At 37.1% G+C, this 21,157-nt stretch overlaps 3 protein-coding genes across 6 annotated transcripts; 1 reads left to right on the top strand and 2 right to left on the bottom strand.

The window, feature by feature from the left end:
• Positions 1-10: 10 nt before the first annotated feature.
• zgc:153151 (uncharacterized protein LOC751646 homolog) lies at positions 11-4,973 on the top strand. Its single transcript, XM_019077230.2, has 9 exons — positions 11-193; positions 829-970; positions 1,183-1,431; positions 1,614-1,856; positions 2,033-2,116; positions 2,385-2,842; positions 2,952-3,050; positions 3,186-3,260; positions 3,399-4,973. Exons 2-9 carry the CDS (start codon positions 904-906, stop codon positions 3,531-3,533), a joined length of 1,410 nt encoding a protein of 469 aa, XP_018932775.2. The 5' UTR covers positions 11-193; positions 829-903; the 3' UTR covers positions 3,534-4,973.
• A 903-nt stretch (positions 4,974-5,876) lies between these two features.
• On the bottom strand, positions 5,877-11,083 carry LOC109060076 (leishmanolysin-like peptidase 2). Of its 2 annotated transcripts, none has more exons than XM_042727356.1 (15): positions 10,829-11,083; positions 9,857-10,229; positions 9,677-9,770; positions 9,499-9,550; positions 9,277-9,426; positions 8,713-8,838; positions 8,537-8,621; positions 8,241-8,386; positions 7,504-7,687; positions 7,297-7,363; positions 7,048-7,144; positions 6,846-6,947; positions 6,581-6,709; positions 6,344-6,468; positions 5,877-6,203 (listed from the first exon to the last, which is right to left on the bottom strand). In XM_042727356.1, the coding sequence occupies exons 2-15, from the start codon at positions 10,221-10,223 to the stop codon at positions 5,957-5,959; spliced, it is 1,971 nt and encodes a 656-aa protein (XP_042583290.1). In that variant the 5' UTR covers positions 10,224-10,229; positions 10,829-11,083; the 3' UTR covers positions 5,877-5,956. The 2 variants fall into 2 exon arrangements, with proteins under 2 accessions (XP_042583290.1, XP_042583289.1); XM_042727355.1 differs by having other exon boundaries at positions 5,878-6,206.
• A 133-nt stretch (positions 11,084-11,216) lies between these two features.
• Positions 11,217-21,153, bottom strand: lrp10 (low density lipoprotein receptor-related protein 10). 3 transcript variants are annotated; one of them, XM_019077227.2, is made up of 10 exons: positions 21,015-21,152; positions 20,209-20,398; positions 19,908-19,940; positions 19,291-19,435; positions 18,470-18,660; positions 17,954-18,318; positions 17,388-17,806; positions 14,005-14,199; positions 13,682-13,811; positions 11,217-12,959 (listed from the first exon to the last, which is right to left on the bottom strand). In XM_019077227.2, the coding sequence occupies exons 2-10, from the start codon at positions 20,255-20,257 to the stop codon at positions 12,351-12,353; spliced, it is 2,136 nt and encodes a 711-aa protein (XP_018932772.2). In that variant the 5' UTR covers positions 20,258-20,398; positions 21,015-21,152; the 3' UTR covers positions 11,217-12,350. The 3 variants fall into 3 exon arrangements, with proteins under 3 accessions (XP_018932772.2, XP_042583286.1, XP_042583287.1); XM_042727352.1 differs by lacking the exon at positions 21,015-21,152 and adding an exon at positions 20,766-20,903; XM_042727353.1 differs by lacking the exon at positions 19,908-19,940 and having other exon boundaries at positions 21,015-21,153.
• Between the last annotated feature and the right edge of the window lie 4 nt (positions 21,154-21,157).

Raw genomic sequence — 21,157 nt, 5'->3', positions numbered from 1 at the left:
TTAATTGTATCGATGCGGTGCCCACCCGCTAGGTGTCGGATCAAAGTTTCACTTTGTACAGGCGGGGTAGGCTTTAGCTTTATTTTGGCTAAGTTAGTAATAGGGCAGGCTATTTAGGAGAAAGTGAAACTAACACGTTTTCTCGCTTGCTTGTTATAGAAACCGATAATTTTATTCGGACAGATCCACGCTGGTATGTGATTAATTTATCAATGAATTATAGTTATGTTAATTTAAATGTCTTAATTCCATATATAACTGATTAACTAGTTGTTTTATGAAGTAGTGTCAGTTTGCATTCGTGACAATGTCCGAAAATGATTTAATCGTTATTGTAACGTGTGCCTATAAACAAGATGAAACCTGTTTTTATACAGTCTATGGATGAGACCTTCCAGCAACATTATTTTAAACGGGCTCGGTATTCTGCTTAACCAAAGGCTAATATTGAATGGAAACCTTCTTCCGGTTGTTCTCTTCTGTTTTGGTTGGAGACATCCAGTGGTTTAGGCCACACTGCATATTCAGAATAAATTTTGTTCATTTTTCTTCCAAAACAATTCTACCTTCTCAGACTTTAGAAAAGAAAGTATTGGGTGCATGCAACTATTCACAGAACAGCCGTCTTCCATTTGATTAACCTATGACAGGCTCGCTGTAACTCTCCGCTGAAAACGACTTTTGAATTGATATGTCATTTAAGTTATACGTAGGCTACGCTACTTGTTTTACTTTGTCTCATTTGCCCGTGTCATTCTTGTAAAAGAGATTAATTCTTTCACTTTTAACTGAACTAAATAATGATTACTGGTTATGATTGTTGTGAAGGAGTGGGAAGGCCCGACATCCATTACATGAATTCTTCAACAGCTTTTTTGTAAAAGCTGGTGGATTTTATAAGAAATGATGGAACCCATCTCAATACCACCAAAATACAGACATAGAAGAGGCAGTATTGATTTGCCGCCATGTAAGTCTTTGTGGTCTGAACTTACAGTACATTCATCTGATAATAAAATAATGTGTATTTGAATTCACTGAACATGAACTACTAATATGTTAAGCATTGCATTACATCACAATGTTTTGCTAGTTTTGCTTGCAATGTTTAATTTTTAATGAATATTTGGGTAAGGAGTATTAACATTATTATTTATTCCAAGTAATTTTCCCATTTTCCAGTTATGGATCACTGCAGCGTTCCTCTTCAGACTGAGGAACACAAGTGTCCAGTATGTCTGGATGAGTTCACTGATCCAGTCTCCACTCCATGTGGACACAACTTCTGCAAGAGCTGTCTGAAACAATGCTGGGACAACAGTGAAGATTACAAATGCCCTTATTGTAAAGAAACATTCAGCAAAAGACCTGAATTAAAGAGCAACACAGTTCTTAGAGAAATTGTGCAACTCTTTGAGAAAAACAGAACAGGTATGCATTTATTTTAAAGCTCAAATATCTTTTTAAAAAAATGTCTAGTCTCTAAACTTACTCCTGTGTGTCACAAATGTGCACAAAACTAACTGTACACAATATTTGCTCATTTCAGAACAGAAAATTGGCACTTCAAAACTGAGAAATTCCTGAAATTACTGCATTTCTTTTGCTTTCAGACCAGGTGTGCATCAGCGGTCCATTATCTGAGGAGCTCCACTGTTCCATCTGTCTGGATCTATTCAGTGATCCGGTCACCACTCCATGTGGACACAACTTCTGTAAGACCTGCCTGGATATGTTCTGGGACAGCTGTGAGAAATGCACCTGCCCATATTGTAAAGAAACATTCGACAAATGTCCTGATCTAAGATGCAACACAGCTCTTAGAGAGATTGTCCAACTCTTTGAGAAAAACACAGGTAAATATATTTGTATTTCCAAAGCATTTTTATAATTAGAATTTTAGCTAGTGACATGCTTAGTTTGATAAATAACAGAAGTACAGTATAAAATAAGCTTTCTTCTTGTGATATAATTTTGATGTCAAAAAGATGGCATATTTGTCCATGTATTTGAGACTTGAAAATTTTTACAGGCTACAAAAGGGAACCTGTGATGACAGAATATTCACAACCATTAGAAACAGAGGACCAAGAAGAAACTCTGTGCAAACCTTCAGGTAATCAATAATAGAGACCTCCTATTTTATAACTAAATAACTAAGATCTCCTATTTGTCTTATATAGATATATTTAAAATATAAATATGCTAATATTTAGCATAAAGTATATCATTGCTATCTCTAAATATACTAGCAGTTATGGATAATTTGGCTTCTTTGGATCAAACTCTTTGCAGATATTTTAGAAATATTTAGTAATATAAAGTTATTATTTTATTGGGGGGAGTTGTATTATTTGCTAAGTATTTTTTTCTTTTCTTTTCAGTAACGGCTTCCTCAAGCAGTGTCCTGACAGAAATCCTTCAGTGTTTAATCTGTCTGGAGCTGTCCACTGATCCCATGATGACCCCATGTGGACATAACTTCTGTAAGGCCTGCCTGAAGGAATGCTGGGAAAGCAGTCATGATAACACATGTCCATGCTGTAAAGAAGATTTCTCCAAGAGAGTGGATCTCAGACACTGTGGGCATCTGTTGTCTCAGTCTGAAATCCTGATGTGGCAGAGCTCTTACCTGGAGCCTCATGAGAAAGTCATAAACATAAAGCAAGTCACGATGCTTGACCTTGTGGAGGATATCAATCCTAAAATAATCCAGAAATATAACAGAGCTCTGGAGATGTTCTATGGAGATGATCAGACATCTGTGTGTCAGTCTTGCACTGAGGGAGACCAAAAGACTCACAACACAGTTCTTGTAGAAGATGAAAGTAAAGAGAAGAAGGTAAACAAAGAATGATCATTTATTAACATCACCAACAACAAACAGTTATTAGAAATCTTAAAACATACTGGATGATGTTAAGCATCTGTATTTTCCTCTCTCATCACAGACTCAGGAGATGACGACGCGCAAGCTTGTGCAGCAGAAGATCCAGGACACAATGAAGATGGGTCAAAAAATCAAACACTCTGAAATGAAAACGAGCAAAGTGAGTTTTTTAACATATTATTAATTTAATAAAAACTATTATCTATGTTCCAAACTACTTGTCCTATGCATGGTAAAACTATTATTATATTATGTATTATACAACTGTGATATTATATTGATTTGTGTGTTTGAAAGAAATGAAGAGAAAGAGAACGCAGACAACATTGAGCTCTGTGCTGATCTGAATTACTCCATTGAGAAATGTCAGGTACTGAGATCATGTAACTCTATTCTTAAAGCACTAGGATCATAAAGTCATTGCTGATACACAACACATTTATTTGATATCATTATAGTGATACAAATTTACATGATATTTAAACATGTTGTTGCTCATCTCTCACAGATGACACTTTTTGAGCCCAGGGGTGAAGACCAGGATGATGTAATTTGTCATTTCTGCTTTCATCCTCTTGTATCTACAGGATGTTGCCTTTGCCTGTTAAAGCAGACATATTATGCCCCTTTTTACAATATGTAATATAAGTCTCTGGTGTCCCCAGAATGTGTCTGTGAAGTTTCAACTCAAAATATTCCACAGATCATTTATTATATCATTTTGAAAATGCCTATTTTGAGCGGAAGCAGAAACATGCTGTTTTTTGGGCTTGCGTCTTTAAATGCAAATGAGCTGCTGCTCTCTGCCTCCTGTTCCAGAATAGAGCTGCGCCATTACAGCTCAGATCTGCTAAAAAAACATCTGTTTTGGTTCTGTTTATCGTGCTAAAATCATGAGTTTTAAACCATATGAGTTTAAACTTCTGTCACAGCATGTGACACACTTGTTTTCTCAGATGCTTGCAGAAAAAGGCTTACCAAAACAAAGTTACTGGGTTAATCTTTTTCAAGTTTCCTTGGTTGGTAGATGCACCGTGTACCTGATTATAGCACTTAAAACCCGGAAAAGTCCGATTTTTTAAATATATTTAGAAAAATTAAAATGATATAACAATTTAATCACAAGCCACATGGTTGTTTGGGTCTATTACTGTTTAGTATCATAATCCTATTGAAGTCATGTTAAAAATCTTTCAGTAAATATGATATAGCTTTTTTTATCATCTATTTGATATATTGATCTATTGAGATTTATATGCTGAATAAATAAGCTTTCCATTGATGTATGGTTTGTTAGGATAGGATAGTATATGGCTGAGATACAAATATTTGAATATCTGGAGTCTGAGGGTGCAAAAAATCAAAATATTGAGAAAACTGCCTTTTAAATTGTCCAAGTGAAGTCCTTAGCAATGCATATTACTAATCAGAATTTAAGTTTTGATATATTTACGGTAGGAAATTTACAAAATATTTTAATGGAACATGATCTTAATATCCTAATGAAAAATTTATCATTTTGACACATACAATATAATGTTGTCTATTGCTACAAATATACCCATGCTACTTATGACTGGTTTTGTGGTCCAGGGTCACATATTATCATAGTACTGACTAACTATTTTGCTTTATGATTTTTTTTTTTTGTTTCATTCTAATCTGTTTTAGTGGTTTGTTCATATGTCAAGTACATGACTGTTTATATTATTTTTTATTTCCAAATAAGAAAAACAATATAGTACAAAAAGTAAAAAAAAACAAAAAAAAAAAACCTTTCTTGTATCTCAGTATGCATTAGCATTTATAGGCATTGCTGTTTGTCAGTGGAATGACTTGTATCATGCTCAACTTGTCATGTCTGGGATTCGGAACCTGTTTTTCCAAAATGAGTAAAGTGAGCAGGCAGAAGAAATGTTTGAGAAACTGCTTTGGAAATTATCTGTTAGTTTGCATAGAAATTCAACACCTTGAAGTCACTTTTTGATTGCAGCTGTTTTAGATTTTGCTCTCGTTTATTTACTTTATATTGTAAACACATCATTTGAAAACTTCTTGTTGACTGAATAAATTCTAAGGATCACACTGCTGTCAATTGACTTTTGTATGCACACATAAAAGCCTTACAAGACTTTAAATAATAATGGTATATTGATTTGTACATGAATGACTGAATAAACAAGCAGAAAAGGGCTAATGGTTTATACAACAATTAAATGTTTTACAATTAATTAATATTAAGCTTTATTTTTATATAAGCTATACATTTTACAAAAAAGCTTTAAATATTCTAAAATTATATTTGGTTTTTCAAAGGAGAGCAAACATTGTTTAACATGTGTTTAAAGGGTTAACGTTGCTCCAGCTCAAAATGAAAATTTTGTCATTAATCACTTACCACCATGTCGTTCCAAACCCTTAAAAGCTTCATTCGTCTTCGGAACACAATTTAAGATATTTTGGATGAAAACCGGGAGGCTTGAGATTGTCCCATTAACTGCCAAGTAAATTACACTGTCAAGGTCCAGAAAATGGCATTACGGTGATGTGGAGAGACACAGAGGAGAGGAATTGTTGAATAAAGTTGTTAATTTTGTTTTCTTCTCGTACAAAAAGTATTCTCGTCGCTTCATAACGTTACGGTTGAACCACTGATGGCAGATGGAGTATTCTGATGATGCTTTTCAAACTTTTCTGGACCTTGACAGTGTATTTTACTTGGCAGTCTATGGGACAGTCTCAAGCCTCCCTGTTTTCATCCAAAATATCTTAAATTGTGTTCTGAAGAAGAACAAAGCTTTTATGGGTTTGGAACGACATGGGGGTAAAAAAAAATCATTTTGGGGTGGAGTATCCCTTTAAGTCAAGGAAAAACCATCATCTTTCAAGTGCACACATTAGATATACAAAAAGGACCTTGACCTGAACTAATATATATATATATATATATATATATATATATATATATATATATATATATATATATATATATATATATATTTGTTTTTATTATTTTTTTTTTTTTTACTTTTGAATCTTATTATTTGTCCACTTTTGATTCTACAATCAGTTCCTTCTGATGCATTGGGTGGGAGACGTCTGTGGCCTGTATGAAGGCTCACTGGCAGCATGTACCCTGACCCTGGCTGATAAACACTTCCTGTAGATGAGCACTCCAGCAGACAGTAGAGAGAAAGTAGATATGATGCTCAGCACTGCTGCCACAATGACCTCTGCCTCAGACACTGTGACGGAGGAGCGATGCATGAAGCTGGGATGAGGAGTGGACATGTCTTTCTTCATCACATCATCACTACTATACAGAAAAGATATAATAACTTATAGAGACACTCAACTGACATAGAAACAAGTTGTGTTTTGAGTTCTGTAGCTGTTGACATTTTGATTCACATAAAACACATTTAAGGTTTAAAAATAAAAGATAAGACTAACCTCTCAATGGATGTGCCAGCGTTTAGAAGGTCATCTGCCTTTTGTCTTGATGTAGGAAGAGCTAAATCAGAATATTTACATATTCTGTTGTCTGGACAGAAAATGAAACCCTGATAACCAGACACCTACATGATTTAGAGACAGAAAGTTATAACAAATAGAAAGGCAACCGAGTGCTATGTAAAAAACACAAAATGTTTAAGTCATTATGCATATCCCAATGAGTTTCTCACTTACCTCAATGCTCTTTCCTGCTGGACAATCCAACCAATCAGAATCCATCACCTGAATTTGATATTTGTTTATTCCAGTGCACCTGTGTCTGTAACAATGACCTGCCACTGGTGCACTAGCAATCATGTTATTCTAATAAAGAGAGGGTAAAAGGATTTTTTTAAAATTTAAAAGAGCCTTTAAAAGTGAATCTAATATTGTAAAACTGTAGCTTTGACATCTTTAAACATTTATAAATATTTTTGTGAGATGTGAGAACATGTGGCACCAGTCTGGTGAGGTTGGATATAAAACAGCGACTGTCTGAGCCATATATCTCTCCACCCCCTTTCATTCCACTTCTCTTATTCTCCTCTTTCCAGCACTCACTCTGATAAAGAAAATCATAAGTGAAGTTTAGTTATAATGACAACAAAGTGAGACATTTGTGGAGGAGAAACAGAACTCTAAACAGAACACAGCAGACTCACAGCATTAGCCAGGGGTTTGAAAATGTGGCAGCCATCCAGGTACTGATCAGTGAGACACTCCCCCTTGTGGAAGTGAAGGTAATGACAACCCAATCCACTGGGAAGAAAACCGAAGACAGTTTATCACATTCAATCACTACATTTACTCTAAAAATAGAATAAATTCAGAAATATTTGAAGAGCTTTGCAAAAGCCACAATTTCTTTAAATACCTGGGATTATTCACAAGAGCATTATTTGTTTGATTACCTGTCTTTACAAAAGAAAGCAGAAGAATTGCGACAGGTAGAGACAGACCCAAACTGATGGCCTTCACCTAAAACAAACAGAAACACACCAGGAATGGTAAATCAGTGGACGCACAAGTCCAAGATTTGACTCTAGCCTCAACAAGTGCATAATATTTATCTTAATGCATGTTAACCAGCAGAATGGACTCAACAGTGGATGTCTTACCTTCTCCCCACACCAAGCTCTGAGCTCGACTGAGGTTCACTGAATACCAGCCTGTGTCCTGGAGGGCAGCAAGTGTGATGGGATCAATCCAAATCAGTGACGGCTCCACCAGTAAAGCTGCCATAATGGAACCCTGAAGCACACGAGCCTCCCAGTGTGACGAGAGACCATCTGAACCAGCATCCTGACAGGAAGAAAGACGGAAATAGGATGTCTTTGAGTATTTCATCTGTGTTTTACATTAGGCAGCGGCTATTTACTTTAAGAAAGGTAGATGCAATTTACAGAGTGTGAACAGTGATAGTTAATGTAGATGCTAAAGTATAAATGGAAATATGTTTTCTGTACTAGAGGTTTATTATCAACGCAACATTGAGTAGAAGTAGTGAAAATAGCTTTTGCCAACAAGTCTGGGTTCTTGCATGTTATTGTAGTAACATGTTTTTATTTAAATATCGTAGAGTACCATGTAAATTTACACTACCATTCAAAAGTTTAGGGTCGGTAAGATTTATAATACGTCTGAAAGAAGTCTTTTACATTTCAAAGACTGCATTTGATCAGAAATACAGAAAAACTGTAATATTGTAAACTATTATTACAATTTTAAAATTATTTCAACAACAACAAAAAAAAATACTATGGTATAAAGTACTATGGCATATATCAAGGTATCATGATGATCCCATTATAGTGCCATGTCACTGGTACAGTAGTGTTTTGTATGCAGTGGGAACCTTGTTCTCTAACGGGGCTCCAAGGTCAGGGTGGGTAGAGTTGAGGTGTTTCTGCATTTCTCTGATCACAGTAGGAGAATACAGTCTTACCTGGCCCATCTCATCTGTGCTGGTCACCTGACCATGAGACCAGCAGTCTATTCCAGCCATAACACAGACACAATGATGACCAAATAATGCACAACATAACAGGGCTAGGATGAACACCATAACTCTATTAAATAGATATTTAATAGATAATAGATATATCCATTTACATAAAGAACATTTAGAAAAACGAAAGCAGTGTTACCTACCCTGAGAGGAGAGAGAACAATCCTTCCATTGGCTGAAGAGATCTTTACTGAAGCCCAACACGTGGAATAGCTCATGGATCACTGTCTGTACCAAAACAAAATAACAAAGAGCAAATGCATTGTCAATGTTTCTGTTTTTTGAACAGTTCACTCTTGTCAGACACACTCACTGTCACCTGCACAAAATGCTCATGTGTGTATCTTTCCATACGGAGTGTCTCTCTACAGATGATCATAGCCCCAGCCAGGGGACGCCCCTCTGAGTCTGTCTGACAGTGAGCAGCATAAGCCAGTATACTAGACTGAAGAGACAGAGGGGTAAAAATATTACAGATATTGTGAGACAACCTGCAATAGTCGTAATAAACTCACTATTTTCCCCCCTAGTGAAGACCAAACCAATTTTTTCAGAAAGGACACTTGCCTGTGGAAAACAAGGTTGAAAATTTTTCATGATTTAAAAATGGAACTACATTACAGACATTATGACAGTGACAACAAATATTAACAAATAATAATAATAATTTTTATAATAATTTTAATAATAATAATAATAATTTATTAAAGACATATGTTCTAGTCAAGACCAATTTTATAGAAAGACCATTTTTGCATTTTTTTTTCAGCCAAGCCCATCACTTGCTTCATTACCTGCCTGTGCAAAACAAGGTTAACACATTTTTATTACTAAAAAGGAAAATATATACAGATCTGAGAGAAATCCCAGGGATAGTCTCTACCTCTGCTTGACATTTGTCTGTGCTGTGAGTGAACACATACAGCAGGAAGTCAGTGTCGGGAACTCCTGTCCCCTCCGGCCTCAGCACTGTCCGGACTGGATGCTCAGGATGTGGATAAACAGCACAGCCACTCAGGTGCTCATCTGGGATCTGTAAACAGGCATGACTGAGCAATAAGAGCAATATTATGAGTAATGTGTGTTTATGTATGAAAAGTCTCACAATTACGCCAAGGCAGCTCTCAAATCTGTAGTTCTCATTGGCTCTGCCACATCTGAGGAGAATGACATATATGGTTGACTAATTATAATAACAAAATTCATACTACTACTACTTACAGAACAAACAAAAAGAGCTAGAATGAGTAAGAGAGTCAGAAAAGAGGACATGTAAAACATACTTCATGTGATTAAGAGTGCTGCTGTTTCTCCAGATGAATTTGCAGTATTTGTTTATGTCTCTATTCAGCAGCAGACTGTGTTGAACTCGCCTCACTACGAACAAAACATGGAGAAGAGAATATGGGTAAATCCGAATTTCTGTTTCACTATACATGTGTTTATATTAAAACACCACACACCTGACAGCAAACTTGCAACTTGGCTCACAGCCTCCTCGACTGCAGTCATTAATCTCTCTGACTCCCATTCTGTGAGGGCGTGGCTTTCTGAGGGGACCCAGCTCTTGATTCTGATTGGTTGCGGCTCCGTCATGGATTCCACACGTCTCTCTGCTCTTTTAGGTCTTTGTTGTTTAGCTCTGTGGGGCGCTGGATTCTCCTCTGACGCAGTTTCACTCAAGGGCCAACGAGCAGAGGCGTATTGACCAGTGGGCGGGGACACAACTTTGATTGATCTCTGAACTTGGTCAAAGATGCACTTCTCCCAAGTACACGGAAGCCATGGCAAAAGTAATATGCCAATACAAACACAAGGCGCAAAAGGCATTATTTACTGTAGCATAAAAGATAAAGAAAAGCACAATTAATTGAAACAATACATTTTACAAATGCTTGAGAAAATATTAACATAAGTAAAAAGCTATGATAAAAAAGACATACTTTCTTAAATCTAATTATAACGAATTATAAACTTTTAATACATTTTCTCCGAAAAAGAAACGAGTCTGAATTTATGTATTAACACGACCGTCCAAATGTTTAAGGTTAGTTTTTTTTCTCTCTCTCTCTCTCTGAAGGATTTAATCCTTATCCCTGTGATAGCAAAGCTGAATTTTCAGCATTACTCCAGTCTTCAGTGTCACATGATCCTTCAGAAATAATTCTAATATGCCAATTCTATGCTCGAGAAACATTTATTATCAGTGTAGAATCAAGCTGTGCTGCTTAGTTATTTTTGTGGAAATCGTTATACATCTGTCTAAGGACTCTTTGATGAATAGAAAGTTAAAAAAAGGACTTCAACATAAAAAATGCCAGCATTATAAATGCCGTACTGCCATTTTTGATCAAAATAAATTAACGCTTGCTAAATAAAAGTAATTTCTTTAAAAAATTTTGATCACAGAGAAAAATAATCAATAGATTTCTCACCAGCATAGCATCAGTCCTTCAGCTTGTATTGGAGATGGTGAACTAGGAAACTTGCTGTCTCTTTCTCTTGTGAGCAGAACGACCAGGTGTGCCTCCTCAGGATGTAAAGAAACTGAGCCAGTGACTAACAATGCAGGCTTTGGTGTGCAAATAAGACAATCAGCTCTCATTGTTTCACCTTTCATAGAACCGTCACCTCCTCCACCTGTAACACTTGTCTGAACATACAAAGCTTTCTAAAATAATCACTCTTTAGATCTGTGTTGACAGCATACACCATTACTTTACAGATAACGTTTGTTTTTTTACATTCACAGCAATTTTCATAAACACACAAGAAACTAAACCATAACATTAAAGTAGACACATTAAATCACACAAGGAAGAATAAAAGTGCAAATCATTTTAATCTCTGCAGATTTTTCAGATGGTTTAGCAAATATATACAGTGAAATTCATCCAACCATCATCAATTAAGATAATTCCCACCTATGTCTTTCTAATGCAATCACCATTCAGCAGATGAGAGTTCAACATTTCAGCACTGAAAAATACATGGATTAAAATCAACATCGACAGGGTAAAAGGAGTGAAATGACAGATCATACCAGCAATTGAAACAAAGTGACTATAGATATGGCACTACAACTGGTTGCCCGTTTATTATCCACTGAGCCAGAAAAGTATGAAATCTAAATTTTTCATTATGTAAGACATATTCAAGTTATTGTGATATAGTGATGTCATTCTGGTTGGTGGTGCATATGGAGGTGTGAGTGAAACCTCCAAGAAGGATTGTCTAAATTGAGTGGCTTACCACTTTCAGCTAGTTCATTCTCTCATTAACACATACACACACAATCACTCAGTCCCTCACAACACACAAGTCTTTATCATTAAGTTATTGCCACAGTTGCCATGCACTACCATATACATAGCGAGGGTGAGTTCTACATCTATGTGTAAACTTTTGTGCAAGTGTGTTTGGCCCTACGTGCAAGCACATATGCAGTCACATACTGTCTAGTGATGTACAGGAAGCTCAATCAAAGGCACTTCTGAGGAACACACACAAAATATGTGGCCTGTAGCACTATGAGGTAAACTCACATGTATGCACATCATCACACAACCATGTCTGCAGATTAAAAAGAAAAAAAAAAGCTATTCTAACTAAAATCAATCTTTTTAACCAATATCGCTGCACAGGATCATACAGAGGAACATTTCGTAAGCCAGCTGGGGGAGACTCTTTGTGCAAATGTTCGTCTATCCACACTTTAGATAAGTGCACAACCCACACATCTGTTCACACACAGTCGCTTGTCAAATATTTCTGACACACATTAACGCAATACTTTTTCTCATAGGTCAGGAAAACAGATGCTCTAATACAAGTTAAGGCACCAAGCCAGCACAAGAAGCAAACATGGTGACGCTCACGTGCTGAAAAGAGAAAGGCAGGAGAGAGAGAACAAGATGAAGAGACTAAAAACAGAAAGGACAAGAGAGAACGAGTCGCTCATGTTAGCATGGGCACATCATCTTCAGAGGTTGTGTCATCAGAGAGAGGAATCAGCAGCACTTCATCTTCAGAGGAAGAAGAGGAAAAAGAGGGGGATGCAGAGAGAGGAAGAGAAGTAGGGGACGGGGAGGGTCTGAAACGAGAAATGTTCCACCCCAGACTGTGGAAGAGAGATGCCAGGGAAGGGCTGCTTGGGGGCGCAGTGACAGGTGGGGTTTGTTGTGTTTCAGTGATTTCGATTGGCTGGACAGAGAAAGGAGGTGGGGGAGGAGGAGGAGGAGGAGGAGCCTCCGCTTGCTGCTGTGTTTCTGTCTGTTGGGATAAAGCCAGTTTTTGAGGCAAGGACTGACTGGCTGCTCCGGTAGCCACTGAGGAGACTCCAGGACTTGACTGACTGGGCTCAGCGCTAGAATTAGCGGCTTCTGTCTGTTGGGAGGAAGAGGCGGTGGTCTGTGTCGTCCTAGGAGCAGGTCGAGGAATTAAGCCCCATCTTCGTAGGCGCCGCATAGCTCTGCGGACAAACCGAGGCCTGCGTCTCCGCCGTAGAGTGGAAGCATTGTCTTGCCTGAGGAGCTGTAGTATTCCTCTCAGGGAGAGTGAGGCAGACTGGAAAACAGAGAAAAAGTGAATTGTGGAAACGAAAACAAGCAAAAGTGAAAAATTCAACAAAAATCCACAAATTAGAGAACCTAGGCTATAAACACTACTGTTTGTTTTTAAATGTTTTTATAAAAGTCTCTTATGCTCACTCAGGATGCATTTAGTTGATCAAAAATACAGTAAAAACAATAATACTGTCAAATATCATTACAATTAAAAATTACTATTTGCTATTTTAATATATATTTAGAAATGTAATTTATGGCTGTGATGGCAAAACTTATTTTCAGCAGCCATTACTGTTACATGATCCTACATGAAACTATTCTAATATGCTGATTTGGTGCTCAAGTAACTTTTTTTTTATTATTATCAATTATGAAAACTGGCACCTGTTTAATATATTTAATATATATATTAAGCAACTACTTAATGATATATTTTTCCCAGGACTCTTGGATGAAAAGAAAATTAAAAAGTTCAGTATTTAATCATTTGATCATCAAATATTATAAATGTATTTGCATTTTTCAATTTAATGCAGTTAAAAGTTGCTTAAAAATGTTAATTTCTTTAAATAATATATACCTTTATAAGATTGTATTAAAATGTTATTAATTATTATGTATAATCAATAATAAATTATCATATTAAAATGTGATAAACTGCATGTTTTTTTTTTCAAGCTTGATGCAATAAAACAGTTAAGAGGGCTCCTAGCCTACTACCTCGTTGGGGTTCTCAGTAGGGAAGTCTTCCACTGGGGGAATGATTCCCTGAGCAATCAGCTGACCGTAAGAGGGCGGGGCCTGCTGCTGGATCAGTTCAGCCTCTTGCCGAGTGATTGGTGCGAACATGCTGAGAAAACAAGAGAACAGTACACAGAAATACTGTCAATAAAAGCTACTATTATAACATAATACACCACATAATGACATTCTGATCTTATTAAAAAGAAAAAAAAAAAAATCACTGACGTTGTTGTAGAATCATTTTATTTGGAAAATTCATCTAATATTACATAGTTATTATCTGGTTTAGATTGTTTTACCTGTACTCTCGAGTGCGTAGGGAGTACAGCTTGCAGGTGCAGCCCATTGCAATGACTAGCAGAAGTCCACAAACTAGGCTTCCAACGGTAGCTGCGGTTATGACTTTCCGGGGCAGGGTCACAGTGCAGTTAAGCTCATCTGTGCCGTCCTTACAGTCCACCTGTCCATCACAGCGCCAGCTCTCAAACACACACCTGTTTCAATTATTAAACATTGCAAGACTTTAAACACAGAGGCCATCATATGGTTGGAAAAAATATATACTATCATTAAAAAGATTTGGGTCATTAATATTTTTAAAAGAAATAATACTTTTATTTAGCAAGGAACAAACAAAAAAACGAAGAAAAAAAAATGCTGAAATAAATGTTGTTTTTAAACTTTCTACTCATTAAAGAACTGTAAAAAATAAATCATGTGTCCACAAAAACATTAAGCAGAACAACTGTTTCTACATTGATAATAATAATAAATGTTTCTTAAGCAACAAATCACCATATTACAATGATTTCTGAAGGATCATGTGACCCTGAAGACTGGATTAATGATGCTGAAAATTCAGCTTTGCCATCACACAAGTTACATTTTAAAAATAAACGATATTATGATATTATATATATATATATATATATATAAACACACACACATTAGGGCTGTCAGTTAATTAAACTTTTTTATTTAATTAATGACATGGCGCTGCGATTAATCAAATTAATTGCAAACTAAATTTGGCTGTGAAAATAGCGCCAAAAGATATTTTAAAGCTATTATTGTGTTGAATGTTTAGGCAACAATGGCCTAACAAAGTATGGAACATAAAAGAAGATCATTTGAGAAACATCTCAGTATTTTTTGTTCATGCAATGAAAGTCACTAGTGACCAAAACAACTTTGTTACCAACTAGGGATGTCAAATTTCGATTATTTCCATGATCGATCGTCGTTTAAATTAACGATCAATTAATCGATTAATCGTTAACCATAATGCTGCAAAAATGCGTCTATTGCAGGCACGCAGTCACCGGCATGACAGGATGTGCAAAAGCCACACGCACACACAAAACGCTTTCTCGCTTGAATTAAAGGGGTTTAAGTCTGAATAAAATGCTAGTAGCAGGATTCTAAAATGAATAGATGTGATTATGATGATTTCATAAAATGAAAAGAGCGCGCAATACTTTTGAGGTAATTTTACTTTGTTGACCGTTTCCAATCCCACACGGATGACGGAATCCCGCTGAACGCGCCTCTTTAAATGGTTTTGTGGTGCTCGTTGTTGTATTTTAAAACACAATTGCAATGTTTTCAACTAACATTATGGCATTTAAAATAAAATTATCCCAAACGTAACTGTGGCGCGCGTGTGACTGCGCTGCGCATTAAGTGAACTGCTTACATCGGCGCTGCTGCAGCAAAACACTGTTACTCACATTAATTTGATCCTGCTGGATTCTGTCCTAGAAAATGTCAGATTTTTGCGGTCCGGTAGGCCTATTGGTTTTTAAAAACCCGGCATACAGTGCATCAGATCGTGCGTGCAGACGAGGACGAGCGAGCGCGGCGCGGCTTTGGCTAAATTTATTTGGAGGTTATTGCTCATGTCTCATTCGGCATAAATCAAAATGTTTCCATATTCGCAATGCATTTGAATGTTAAACTATTATTTATAATGTAAACTAGGCTTGTACTTTACATGCATTCGCATATAGACGGAAAAGATAATCCTCTTCACGTGAGCACAAACGTCCTTGGCATAACAGCAGATTAGACCGGTACGGTCTATTTAAACTGACTGGTGTGACCTTTTAAATCTTTAGTTGACTATTTTATTTTGATAATGAACAGACTGCGATGTGAGTTTAAATCGCTAGAATATACGTGTGCAGCAGGCTCCGGCGCGATCGAAACAGCTGAGACATAAAAAAAATAAAAATACAAATAAAAATAAAAATAAAAAAACCTTTTCCGCAAAAGTGTTTGCTTTCATTTGTGCACACTCACAATAAAAACAGAAGATTTGTGCTCTTGTAAAATAAAGCAAACAAACAGAATGCGTTGTCATCCTTTTTTTTTCTTTCCGTGAACTTGTGGAGCGCAGCCACACTTCTGTTTTAAATCCGTTATCTTAATTATTGAAGTCAGATATATTTCGCATATTTAAATAAAAAAAAAAAAAAACATCAAGAAAACAAATTGTTATTTTTATTTTGGGCCAATTACATTTTTCTTAAAGCATCCCATTTTGTCCCAGGGCTCGAGAGCCTGTGCCTAGTTAGGTCAATGCAGAAACTTGTGAGAGATGCTCGGCGTCACCGTAGTGACATCACTGAATGCGCGTGGGAAAACGTATCGTGTCTGTCACAGCGCCTATTAATCGCTGTTTTGAATCCAGCAATTATTTATTTACAAATTATAAGCTCTGATTATGACAAGTGTGGTATAAAAGCTTTGTTTATTAGAGGAATAATAGGAAAATGTTAGATCGCGAGCATGCCTCTGGATGCGCTCGAGCCATAGTCTTCATTTACGCGGCTTTGTTCTGGTTTGCCGGTTGGTCACGAATTTCCACAAATTCAATAATATATAGTCATTGTTTCTTTTCCTAAATCTTCACAGTGTAACCCTCTAATTTCGCAGGTTTATTTTATTATCTTTCACTTTTAATCACTGTTTTCGCATCTCTGTGGTAAACATGGGAAAGGAAATGAAAGATATCATGAATTAAGAATTCGTTCGATTTATTAATTTGCTCCCTTATTTCACTTAAATCATGGGTTATTTAGGGAACAAAAATTAATGAAACATGGACAATTGCCACAAATTAATAAGTCATAGGAACGAATTAACAAGTTGAAGGAATGAATAACGTTACTATCTGTCCTGTCCTGTGTCCCGCAGCCCTGCAAAGCGCACGATATGAAACAGTTATCTGATGAAATGACTTAGTTACTACATTTCTGTTGTTTTTTTATGTTGAAGAACTTTTATGTTGTTTCTATTTTAATGTACTTTAAAGTTTAAATCACATTAAAAGCTTATTTTTTACATTGTGAATGAATGATGATATTTTTACTGCTACCGTCACCGCCACTCACAGCCGCTCGCACGTGTTCTGCGCATGAGCCGCACGCAGCCCAACATTAAATCGGTTAACCGACCATCGACAGCCTTAATCGATTGCATCTCTTATCGACAATTAATCGATCATCGATTAATCGTTGACATCCCTATTACCAACAGTATTCAAAATACCTTCTATGTTGTGTAAAAGCATATAAGTCATCCAGGTTTGAAACATGATGACAGAATTTATTTATTTATTTTTGGTGAACTATCCCTTTTTTTTTGGTACTGTAGTGTATACTTATGCACATATACAAACCTGTCACTGTCGCAGTGAAATGTCCCAGGCTGACAGATGGTACATTCTCTTTCATCAGTCCCATCCGCACAATTAAGCTGGTAGTTGCAACGATCATGAATCGAGAAACACACTGTTCGTCCTGTCTGGTGAATTCCTCCCATCCCACAGAGGAAGTGCCCAGCCGGGCAGCCCCAGCATGCTTCCTCATCCAAGCCAGTTTCAGGACAGTCCCAGTGTCCATCACAACGCTGCTTTGCGGTATAACAGCCTCCCATTGATCCTCCACAAAGTTCTTCCCATGGAAGGCAGTAATCCTTGATGCGATAGGTTGCATTAAAGCCCCGCCCTTCCATTGAAGGCTCCATACGGTAAATCAGCGAAAGCAAGCCGGTGTGGGACTCCACCTCTACTGCTTTGTTATTGGACACAGCGTTGATCTGTAATAGCCAATGAGAGGGGGTGCAAGACATATTATCAAAGGTTGAAGTGAAATGAAAGTTAAAAGAAACAAAAAGACTGGGATAGATGAATCTGCATTGATCAAGCTACATCATCTGTCACACAAAAAAAAGTGTGAAACTCACTGTTTTAATGATGTTGCCTGTGCCGTGGGGCTGGTCTGTGATTGTGATCATGTCTCCAGGACCCAGCTCCAGTTGCTGAAGCTCTAATTTCAGTGGTCGTGAATCCTTGGGGTCAACCGTCCACACACACTCCACCGGATGTCTTGTTTGTACAGGGGGAGTAAACGAACCATAAAATGCATCCAAGTATCCCCCACATACATCATCTATGGGTGGTTCAGGGCTAACGTTGTTACATTCATCCTCGTCAGAGCCAAGCTCATCACCCACACCAAGGCATTCGACCCGTCCGTTACAGCGCCACGATGCAGGGAGACAACGTTCACTATAACATTCAAATTCGCCTGGAAAACAGGGACCTGAGTCTGGAGAAATTGGGAAAAGATAAATGAACCCAGTTAAACGCTTACCAAAAAGTTAACTATTCAAAAAAAATAGGATTTTACAGTCTCTCCGGATGAAGACAGTGAGAGGAGAGGAAACGTAAACATTTTCCTTTAACGTGTCGCACTCTACCTTTAATATATGAAAGCTGGAACCCTGCTACTGGGTAGATATGAGGGAAGAAGTGGTGTGTCACTGTAATGTTTCCCCCTGATATCTCAAATGGTGCTGGAAGCTGGGAACCGCAGAATTTGGATGGAGAGCCAGTGAGAGGAACCACAGACACCCATTCCTGCCCACATCTCATTTCAAACTGGGAAAAACTTGTGTCCAAAAGAGATGGACACAAAGGAAATGACACATTAAAGTGACTGTTTACTTTGTACAGATCAAAGCAATTTCTCACCTTGTTAACAGCAAATGCCATTTATTCACTTATTTACAAAGTAAGACACACTCATCATTGAGCTGACTTTCACATTTTACATGCATATCTGTACAGTATCATGAAACACAAAAGCTTTAATGGTTACGCTTTATTATAACGTCTTTATTTTTGACATGTCGGTCAAACTGCCTCATGGGCAGGTCTTGGCCAAAGAAAGCTGCCATGGATTCCAGACCTTCAGCTGTCAGTTTGAAGGTCTGACTACACGAGACTACCCTACGCCAAACCCTAATCCTAACCATATAGTAAGTAAGTACCTATAGTTAATTAATATTACTTAATAGTACTTACATTTACAATTACACTGTAACAAGGACACCTTAAAATAAAGTGTAACCAGATGTGGTTTAGGGTTGTTAGTTGCTTGTAATTATGAGTAATTTACTGTTATTACTGCAAATACATGTAACACATTTAACAAAGACACTGTTAAAAAAAGTGTTACTGCTTTGATTTCTGGTGTATCAAAGATCACAAAAAAATGGCAATAAAATTCTGCTGGTACCTGATGATGACACGCTCCCCAACTTTTGAGGTTATCAACCAACTGCAGTTGAGTGGACGGGAAGACCAGGCATGGTGGGCAGAGTTACGAATCTCTCCTTGTCTGGATTTTAGTATTTTGGGCGAATGATCACAATGACCTGAAACTGACAGTTAAAGCAAAGGCATCTTTAAAATTGCGCTCTGAACCTAAATTTCTATGTGAAATCATCACAATAAACAAGCTATCTGATTTACTGGAGTTCTTCGAGAACATAGTTCGGACATGAAAAGCAGGTTGAAAGGCATTTAAAACAACAAAATACTCAGCATTTAAATATATTAAAAACATCTAAAGACCCCCAAGCTATCAAGCAGGAAGTAAACACCAGTCACGTTGGGAAAAAAGGTCCATTGTCTGCTGTCATTTGCATAGTTGATGCACACAGAAGTCACTTTTAAACCAAGCAGCTTTCTGTATTTTTTTTTTCTTCCATTAAATACTTTATGCAATATTTTCACTCCTCTAAACGACTATTCTGGTTAGGAATGTTGTATTTTTAACTTGGACATTGTGTGTGAATTAAAACGAGTGTTCAGACTGAAATATAAACAAAGACATGTCAAGCTCTTACTTACCAGCACCGAAGGCCAGCTCCAACGTGCAAGAAACTGCCAGAGCAAAGACACAAAAGTTGATCACATAAAAGACAAGGATTGCTAAATGTTGTTTAATGCCAATTATCACAATGTAAATACAATCAACCTTTTGTCTACCTAGCTTGACCCTCAGGTCACCATAGGTAACCTCTGGTTAAGGCAAGGTCAATTTTTTTGAACTACATGAAAAGTCTTCCTCAGATATATACAGTACAATAAGACATTTGTTCAATAAGACATTTGTTGATACACACTCAAGGACAAAATCATGACATCTTACCTGATAAAAACAAAACAGCTAAAACGCAAAGGCTGTGGGAAACAGACATTCTTACAAGCCAATGACTGTCGTTGTCTCATAAAACACAAAATAAAATACAATTTACGGAAAAAATATGATCGGTAGATCCATCAGCTCGCCACAATTATAGGCGCCATCTACACCAAAGCGTCTTGTTGGAAGTGTTTAGCTGTGAAGAAAAAAATAAACACCATAAACTACCATCATTTAGACACACACACACAAAAAAAAAACACTGACACCTGGAGCTCAGTGCGATGCTCGCTTTTTGGTTTTCTGATTCAATCAGAAACTCATTGGCGTTACTAGACAAATGTCAACATATGACTTCGACATGAAAATAGTCTGTGATTGACTAATAAAAACGCGTAAACGTCTTGAGAAAGGATGACTTCCTGTCTCGCTCTTTTCTCAACAGTGACGCAACCGACGCAACTCTAACGTTAGCACTGCAATCTTTAGATACAAAACAGTCAAACTATTAAGTGACATGTCACACATATAGCCAAGACATATATTTAAGGGCATTTCCTTACGTCTCGACAGTAATAGGCCAGACGACCAGCGTCTAAACTAACGCATTGCTCCGAAAGTTTGGTTTCCGACTTCTTCTAGCCAGGCTTTCTCAACTCGCCTGATTTTAGCTAACGCTAGCTGGCTTCCTGCTACTTCCTTTACTTCATAACAGGGCACTATTAAGAGCTGGTGCCATGATATAAAATATTCGAAGTGAGATTGTTTCGTTTCACGGGTAATATTGTTTTATAACTTCTTCTTTTTCATACCTTTTCTCCTTCTCTTTTGTTGACATTCGGTCTCAGACACTTCCGTAAGTTCTGGTTCGTGTGTAGGAGACAATGCGCCACCCATCTACGTCTCTGTGACGCTGTGCACGCCGCTTTCTGCTTGTAATGTTCCGCTTTCAACA

This window comes from Cyprinus carpio, chromosome B7, assembly GCF_018340385.1.
Source record: "Cyprinus carpio isolate SPL01 chromosome B7, ASM1834038v1, whole genome shotgun sequence".
Taxonomy (NCBI): domain Eukaryota; kingdom Metazoa; phylum Chordata; class Actinopteri; order Cypriniformes; family Cyprinidae; genus Cyprinus; species Cyprinus carpio.
This window is presented reverse-complemented; position numbering and strand designations above follow the sequence as displayed.

Bases quoted from the DNA above. Each gene is read 5' to 3' on its own strand.
- LOC109060076 (XM_042727355.1), bottom strand. From the start codon at position 10,223: ATGCCTTTTGCGCCTTGTGTTTGTATTGGCATATTACTTTTGCCATGG. The intron at 6,710-6,845 runs GTGCCACATGTT...TCTCTTTATTAG, and splicing joins TATCCAACCTCACCAGACTG to AATAACATGATTGCTAGTGC. The intron at 6,207-6,343 runs GTTAGTCTTATC...TTTTCTGTATAG, and splicing joins GCTGGCACATCCATTGAGAG to TAGTGATGATGTGATGAAGA.
- lrp10 (XM_019077227.2), bottom strand. From the start codon at position 20,257: ATGTCTGTTTCCCACAGCCTTTGCGTTTTAGCTGTTTTGTTTTTATCA. The intron at 19,436-19,907 runs GTAAGTAAGAGC...TTTAACTGTCAG, and splicing joins GGAGCTGGCCTTCGGTGCTG to TTTCAGGTCATTGTGATCAT. The intron at 18,661-19,290 runs GTACCAGCAGAA...TTTGGACACAAG, and splicing joins GGGGAGCGTGTCATCATCAG to TTTTTCCCAGTTTGAAATGA.
- zgc:153151 (XM_019077230.2), top strand. From the start codon at position 904: ATGATGGAACCCATCTCAATACCACCAAAATACAGACATAGAAGAGGC. The intron at 1,857-2,032 runs GTAAATATATTT...AAATTTTTACAG, and splicing joins ACTCTTTGAGAAAAACACAG to GCTACAAAAGGGAACCTGTG. The intron at 3,051-3,185 runs GTGAGTTTTTTA...TGTGTGTTTGAA, and splicing joins CTGAAATGAAAACGAGCAAA to AGAAATGAAGAGAAAGAGAA.